The 8,554-nt window shown below is 44.0% G+C and overlaps 1 protein-coding gene across 1 annotated transcript; it reads right to left on the bottom strand.

Moving 5' to 3' along the window:
- Positions 1 to 902: 902 nt before the first annotated feature.
- marcksa (myristoylated alanine-rich protein kinase C substrate a) lies at positions 903 to 2,841 on the bottom strand. Its single transcript, XM_015028105.1, has 2 exons — positions 2,720 to 2,841; positions 903 to 1,753 (listed from the first exon to the last, which is right to left on the bottom strand). The coding sequence occupies exons 1-2, from the start codon at positions 2,813 to 2,815 to the stop codon at positions 1,061 to 1,063; spliced, it is 789 nt and encodes a 262-aa protein (XP_014883591.1). The 5' UTR covers positions 2,816 to 2,841; the 3' UTR covers positions 903 to 1,060.
- Positions 2,842 to 8,554: the final 5,713 nt, after the last annotated feature.

The following is an 8,554-nucleotide window of genomic DNA, read 5'->3' as shown; positions in this document are numbered from 1 at the left end:
GGAGGGTTTTAATAGCAACTGTTTCGTAGACAAAAGTTACATTCCATCTCTAAGTCAAATCGAAGCTTCTCCAGTATTTACAAAAGAGAGAGAGAAAAAAGGAAGTAGATAAGAAAGACGAGATGCTACACAAACATTGCATCTGATAAGGTTGAAAAATTGAAGTGGAAAGGTGACCAGAAAAAGAACTGTCTGCTGCAGGAGAACATACCACAGTATAGAAACGGTTACCACTCATCACAGCTTGGTTTTCAGTTCACAACTGCTTGAAAAGAGATCAGAGTGTGTAAGTGTGTGTGTGTGTGTGTGTGTGTGTAGGTATCTTACAAAAATGAGGAGGTGGAAAACAAGAGAGCTGCAAACCTTTATGTGCTTTTTGAGATCAAGATTTCTTTTGTACAATAATCACAGTTAAAAACACCCTGCCTATACATACTTACATGGGTTTCTTTTATACCAACAATTAACAATAAAGCCTATACAACTCATATCCCTACTGAATCTGACTGGTACAGCTAATGAGGAGTGGACAGCTTCCTATGGGTTTATATCAGGCCCTAACTACCTCTGGGGTCGGGAATCTGGTAGAAAACAAAGTCTTAGTGTTCCAAACCGAGCGCAGTTTCTAAAGGTTGCCCTCGGTTTTCTTTCTTAAAAGCTACTCATTGTATAATAGTCAGTGGCACATATTCCCAGGCCCCCAGCCCCACGCTTTGTTTACAACTCCACTCCCACATCTCCATCACACCCTGGATGAGTCCATTACTATTTTTGTTTACATTTTGTATAAAAATAAGAAGAAATAAACCAAATAAAAAGGTAATACTGATGTAAAAATATATGGCAGAGCGTGGATCAGCTGGGCTGAAGCCACCCACCTCCGAGGTTGTATCAGACTGAGATGGGTTTTGTATGGGGGGGGGGGGATAGTGGGAACCAAAAATGAAATCTTAAGAAAGCTTTAAAATCTCCCTGGTTGCAGTTCTCCACAGCCAGCAGGTGGCGTCGCTCGGACAGGGAATGTTCTTTGATTATCTTGGTTTGGGATTTTCTTCTGTCGTTACTCTGAAGCCTCGGGGGCAGCGGCCGGGGTCTCTGCTGACGCCGCCTCCTGTGTGGCCTCCTCCTCTGCCGCTGCAGGGGCCTCGGCCGCTTTCTCCTCTGCCTTGGGCTCCTCCGGGGCTGCAGCCTCCTCGGTGGGTTTCTCCGGTTCTGTCGCCGCCGCCGCCGTCGCCTCCTCCTCGGGCTTCTTCTCTACGTCCTCCTTGACCTGCTCTTCAGCTGGGGTCGCCTCTCCCTCCACGGGCTTGGCTTCCTCGGGGGCGGCCGCCGTCTCCTCCTTGCCCTCAGGCCCGGCCTCCTTGGCAGGTGCTGCCGACTCGGCTGCTGCCTCCTGGGTCTCAGCCCCGTCGCCGGTCTCCTTTTTGGTCTTCTTGAAGGAAAAGCCGCTGAGTTTAAAAGACTTCTTGAAGGAGAACTTCTTCTTCTTCTTCTTGGGGGTCTCGTTGCTGGTGGAAGGTGTCGCTCCATCCTCCGGCTTAGCTGCGGCTTCTTCGTCGGCGGGCGCCGGAGACGCTGCTTCTACTTTCTCCTCGCCTCCGGCGTCCTTCTCGGCCGGGGCGGCCTCGGCCTTCTCCCCGTCCTCTTTGGGGCTCTCCTCGGCCGCCGCGCTGCCGTTCACCTGTACCTCCTCCTTGCCGTTCTCAGCCGCAGCGGGAGAGGCATCTCCGTTTGCTTTCACGTGCCCGTTTTCCTGTGAAGGAGGAACAGATAGAGGGGGGGTCAGCGGCTCGGTGGCGGACAGTGCCACCAGAGGACACTAGGGGGCAGCAAATTCCACCAGATCAGCACAAACAAAAGCCACTCGAACACACATTTGTTCTGCTTTTAGGAGCAGGTCGCTACTTATGTGGAAATGAGACCAAAAAGGCAGCACATTTCCTCTTTTTCCGCTCAGATTGAGGCGTCCAGTAAAGCAGTAGATCCTCATTAACCCAGCAGATCACTGGAAGAAGCGCCCGCAGGAAATGTCCATACGGGTGGCCAGTAAACATTTCAGATGGTTAGTGAAAGCTTCAGAGGGGCACAGCCAAATATAATAATAATAATAATAATAATAATAATAATAATAATGCCTGATAATGTATTAATCACCAACAGTAAACAAATAGAACGTGGAAGGCTCGGGAGCGCCTGCAGCACCCTCCGCCTCCTTTGCGAGGCGCTCGACCCCCGCCTTCCCACCCCTCCTCCGGGGTGACAACAGGCTGCCATCTCCGCTTTCCAGCCGAGCATCTGCAACAAAAGGCGTGGTGCTCCGAGCGCGCACTGCTTTTGTTGGCTCTCCCTGCATCTGAGCCGACTTCCACTGACTAACATCTTCATTCTCCATGAAATCAGCTCCAGAATCAACCCTCCGCCCCCAGCAGCAGAAACGACCAGTTCATGTTTAATTCACATCTTTTCATTCACTTTCCAACAGGATCCATAAGGGGCTGCCTTTAAACCATAATTTTTTGGTTAGAATTAGAGCTATTTTAATCTGACTCAGACACATCTGAACACTGATTATATCAAACTGTTGCACGCAAAGCGCAATCTCTCCAAAAAAGTGGCCTTTTCTATCAGTTTCTCCACATTTACGCACAGATTGCGCATCCATCCCCCTCCCTCCGCACCCAGCAGTTTCTACCCAGACGCCTGTTAAAACCTCGTTTACCTGTCCGTTGGTCTTGTTGGGTGAAGCAGCAGCCTCCCCGGCCTTTTCAGCCACAGTTTCAGCGTTTCCAGGCGCTTTAGACAGTTGCGCTCCCATGTTTTATCCTCCAACAAAGAAACCCAAATCGATCCAGAAAAAAAGAAAGATAACCCCGAACAAAGACCCACAGGCTTCTTTGTTCAAATGCTCTCGGTCCCCCTCTGTCTTTCTGTCCGTCCCTTTCTTTGCAGAGGGGAAAAAAAAAAAGTTTCGAGGAAAAATGATGAGCAGAGTCCAGAGAGAGTGGAGAGGGTTTTCAGTGCAGCAGGGGAAAGCTGGCTGAGGGAGGCGAAGCAATAAAATCCTAGATTGGTGGCCGTCTCGCTGTAGACGGTCTGCAAAATGGAGAAATGTCCCTTGTTGTTAATAAGATGCACAGCCCAACGCCCAATTGCAGAGATGAATGGGCGCCCCGAGCGATGACGGCACCGTGCTCTGAGTCAGCCAATCACAGCGCCCATGTAAATGACGGGGCGGGGTTTGTGAGAAAGGCGTGAACAAAAGGTCTCCGCTTTGCTCCAACCCATTTGTTTCTACTGTAAACATATTTCTTTTCTAAACCATATAAAAGGCAATAGTAATAATAATAATAATAATAATAATAATAATAATAATAATAATAATAATAATAATAATAATAATAATAATAAAACAATGAAAGGTTTAAAGTTGTTAGGTATCTAATCACATGAAATAAACTGAAGTTGACCAGTCCGAAGCAGAAAAACACTTTTATGCACTAATGTATCACACACAGGCTGAAATAATATCTAAAAACTCCATATTTCAAAACATCAGAGTCTCAAACTTGCATTTAAAACCGTTTCATTAAAATGATGACAACTAGGATGACTGGTCACATGGGCGGTTTTAGGCAGAGGCCAACGGGGGCCAGTACCCTCTCAGATTTGGTCCTGGCGATGCCCCCTACCTAAGAGGAAATAATACATACTTTTTGTCATGATAAGCATTAACACAGAAACTGTATCTAAGAGTTCCTGCAATTAAACTTAATTTTTTTACTTTTGGAGTTTTCTTTAACAATGTGGTGTTGAATTTATAGCCTGAGTCATACTGACATAGAATCAGAGATTTAGACAACTTTTTAAAATAATTTTTGCATCTAGTGGCCTTTAGAGAACAGTAAGTCGACGCAGAACTACTGCATTGAGGACAACAGGCTGCGCAAAATTACAACATTCACTATATTTTCAGTTAGTGAAGGTTTGCTTACACACTGCACTGTGATGAACCAACCAAACTCTTTGAAAAACCTGTGTACCCCCTCAGCTGTGGTGGCGCTGCACCAAGAATCACGAAAACAACACAAAACCTCTGAAGAAGACACTGAGAGCAACTTCCTTCTTCAAGATGTAAGGAAAAATGGAGTGGTATCAGATTTTAGCGATTAAAGGATTTATTTTTGTCTTTGGTAAGAGACCACAAGCCGTTTATTGTGCTAGCACTAAACTTGCACATTTGCTTTGGTTGTATTTTCCCAGAATGCCCTGCGTTGTAACCAGCTTCCTGTATTTGGAGTGGTCTCTGTTTCACTTGGCATTCATAAAATGCCAAGTGCATTGGAACAGCACCACAGTTCGCTTCAACCGAACCCAATTAAGTTCGTAGGTGGACCAGAGATTGCTTTTTTGGTTCGGATCAGAGTTGGATTCACCCTTCCCCAGATGAACCAAACTTTCTTGGCAAACAAACTTGAGCTCAATTAAAATGGACTGAACAAGGCTGATGTGAAAGCACCCTTAATATATTAAGGAATTAAATATTGCTTTCCCTTTTATTTCATTCTTTTGTTCTGTGTGTCCCAATAAAATTTCCTTGTCCCCTCTAAACCTAGTCTAGAACCACCATTGACTGATTACTACATCTCTATAAGGTGTTTTTTGTTAGCTGGTTGGACGAGAAAGCGGCCATTTGGATTCTCAGGGATTTTTGTGTGAAATTTGGTTCTTTCCGGGAACTTCAGCTTCCTCCCACAGTCCAAAAACATAACTAGATTAGTTAGTCTCTCTAAATTGCCTTTAAATGTGAGTGTGTGTGGGTTTAAGGCTATTTGACCTGTCTGTCTCTGTGTTGTCCCGTCAAGAACTGACGACCTTTCCAAGGTGCACCTTTTCCTTCATTTTTTGCCTAGTGGCCACTGGAGATAAACACCATGGCCCACGGGTAACCGGGTGTAGAAGATGAATGACAAAACATGCATGTGTGGTTGGAAGTGTTGGCTGTAATCTTAAAATAAATCTGCAGGAACTGAGACACAAGCTTTGACCTGAGTTGTATTGTGTTCAACAGGATCTTGTTGTAATGCTCTCATTTTCCCCTCTGTGCAACACTCAGGTCCGGTTAGCAGTTCCTGGACCTGACCAAAACCCCTCAGACTCATAACTTTAAGAAATAATGAGATTTGCTTAAGTATAAAACAGGCTTTAACGCCAAAAATGATCAAATGTTACAAGTCATACATGGAACAGATGCAGAGTGACATCCAGTGTCCAGCGCTGGGCTTCACTCAGCTCACCTTAAGGGTCACACCAAGTGAAGCAAAGATTGTAGAGAGAGTTCTGCTTACATCTCCTCCTCATTCTGCAGCCTCTCTTCAGGGTGTTGGCCTGCTTCATCAGTTTTTGTTTACTGTGACTGTCGCCAGGCTGATATGTTATGGTTATGTGAGAGTGCAGCAGTGTGCATGTGAGCAGATGAAAGAGACAGAAGAAAGACACACAATCGTATATCCATAGCAACATGAAATCCAAGTCCTTGCACAATTAGTCTTTGATCAGACCCAGTTGCACTTAATGAATATCAAGTCTTTGGGCAGTATACACATGTAAGGAACATGATAAAGATTCACCGTCACTATGTGTTTTCTATAAAGTAGCAAAGCAAGAAGAAATTCAGAAGACTCAAATAAGATGTTCAAGGTTACAAGTCTTGTGACAAAATTTTCTTCACTTACAAACAAAAAAGTTGCTTGCCATGGGAAGCACCCAGGAGGAATAGTTTGGATTTAATAACCTACATACACTCACCAGTAATGAGTATTCAAGGGACACCACAAGTTGTGGCACTATGAGTTGGGGATGTTTGTTGAGCTTTCAGTGATCCAGAGTTTGTATTGTTTGGGCAGTTATGGATGTTTATCTGAACTCTGGATTGAAGAAGGTCCTCCATGAAAACCCAGGGGTCTGTTTGCTTGTGAACGGCGCTGTAGCTGACTTACAGTGGGAAATGAAAAAGGACCAAAGTGAGGAAATGAACCAAAAGGAGAGAGTGATGTATCTGCCTGCCTACAGTCATGTATTTGTGATCTGAAACCTTTTAAATCTTGACACTAGCACTCTGGGCTTCTATGTAACCACGGGAACATGTCCTAGTGTCTCGCTTTGTGCCTGTGGAATGGCTGCATTCATCATATGCAGACAGAACAACAGGCTGAATATGTCATTAGTTTGCTTGATGCTCTTACTTGGCAGCTTTTAGCTAGTTTGATCCTGTTTGACTCATGAAGTGTAAAAGCGAACTAAACAATTTATTGGCATTCCTCATCAGACCAAAGCTCCTGCATTATCCTGGTGTGAAAACTCCCTTAGACTTACTTACTGTACCTGTAGAGTACAGTTTGATCTGGCTCAGATTTTAGGGATTTTCTCCTGGTTATTTGGTTTAGTGTGGGGTCATGTTAAATGCTACATAAATTGTACTTAAATGAGCTTTATGAAATCCAAAGTGCCCCAAAGGGCTTCACACACTACATTCAATCACTCACCCATTCATGCACACATTCATGCACAAGCCACTGGATCGTAGCCAAAACTGCCCTGTCTGAGAGAAGAGAGGTTATCACGCACTGGCGCCACTGGGCCCTTTGACCCCCAGCAGGCAAGATGGGTGAAGTGTGTTTCCTAAGGACACATGGACGGAGACGGACAGAAGGTCTCCATCACTGGTCACATGAGCACCATCACCATAATCACCATCACCGCCATCTTGTTAATGTCTTGTGAGGGAACATGTGTGTAGGTTCCTCATACACACGTTAGTTCCTTTATAGGCCCATGGTGACATTTGTAAGCAACCCACATGCTGGGTGAAGGCAGCATTATTTCTCAGCCACCAATATGTATGTGGCTGAGGTGTTATCTCTAAAGTGTCACATGTTCTCTTCTGCATTTCTTGCAACATTTAGCCTGTTGCCAGTTTCACCCGTATGTTATGCCTACAACAGAAAGCCAAGATGGAGACTCGAAACAGGAGGTTCCAGACTTTTAGAGATGATTATCTACTTTGACTTGATGCAGGAAGTTGACCAATATACCAGCCTCTGTATGTGTGTGTGTGTGTGTGTGTGTGTGCTAGTGTGAAAGAGTCAGAAGGAGGGGATCGGATTCCTCATGTCGTCTTGTTGATGACCGTGAGATGTGCTCCATGGGGATGTTGTGAGTTTTCCTCTGCCCCTCCATTTGCAATGCAAATCTGCCAGAGGTTTTCATCCAGACCGGGTGTCAGCGCTAACAAAACCAGTTCTGGGCCCGTTCAGGTGGGCTTCCTGGAATAGATTCAGATTCCTGCTTTTAAATGTTATCAAGTGGAATGCAAAACAGTACAGGCCACTTTCACTCAGAGCATTCAGCCAACCATTAGAGGATCCAGGAGGAAGGGTAGTTTCTGTTTCTGCACCAGTTAGGAACTAACGGGTGCATACAGTGTTACTATGACAATTATTAGCAACAGTTGTTAATTTTACAAAAATAAAACCCAAAACATGCTCTAATCAGAAATTTATATTTCTATCCTGCTCTGAAAATAGTTGGGCAATATTTTTGCATGATTGGCCAAAAATTTAATCTGCTGGTCACATTCACCAAATTTTGATTTCATCTGTCCATTCATTATCTAACACGATTGTCCTTGCAGGGTCGCTGGTCTCCAGCAGTCAGACAGGCGGGGTCACCCTGGACAGGTCACCAGTCCATCACAGAGACAGAGAGAACAAACAATCATGCACACATAGTTATACCTAAGATGAATTTAGAGATCTCACTGAACCTGACAGTCACATTTTCCTGTGGGAGGAAGCTGGAGTACCTGGAGAGAACTCATACATGAACAGGGATCTATGCAGAAAGACCCCAGGCTGGGATTTGAACCCAGGACCTTGTAGCCACAAGGCAGCTGTGCTGCCAATTGCACCACTGTGCAGCCCACATTTTTAATCTTTTAAAGAAAAACAATATTCCTTGCTCCCCCTCTGCAACTAACTACTATGATTAAACATGTGAATTGTACTAATGTGGAGTACTCCCTATTTAACCCAGAAAAAGATATTTTAGTTTATTAGTAATATTGGAATTGTGGAGTTTGCACTATTTAGATCAATATTATACAGCCCAGAAATGAAATAAGAATTAGAATTAGAATAACTGCGAACTTAGAATCCAGAAATACTTAACAGGAAGAGTCACTACTGAATTACTTTTACATCACTACTTTTTAGAAACTGTAGCTACTCACTTTACACCAGAAAAGGATTTAGATTAGTCATTTTGCTTTTTTTCTTCTTTCTCTTTCCTTTGGTTTGTTATTTTGTTTGTATTTCCTTTTAATTGATGTAAAACACTTTGAATTGCCTTGTTGCTGAAAATATGCTATATAAATAAAATGACCTTACCTAATGCTATTCTCAGTGTAGTAAAAGAATTTGGCTTACTTGCAGTATTGAAAATTTTTCATGTAATGTTTCACTTATGCTGATTAATTAATGATCATGGTTTTCTCCTC

The sequence above is a fragment of the Poecilia latipinna genome, unplaced genomic scaffold (assembly GCF_001443285.1).
Source record: "Poecilia latipinna isolate Pla-1442-1.1 unplaced genomic scaffold, P_latipinna-1.0 Scaffold114, whole genome shotgun sequence".
Lineage (NCBI taxonomy): Eukaryota > Metazoa > Chordata > Actinopteri > Cyprinodontiformes > Poeciliidae > Poecilia > Poecilia latipinna.
Note: the sequence above shows the minus strand (reverse complement) of the source record. Positions and strands in the feature narration are given on the sequence as shown.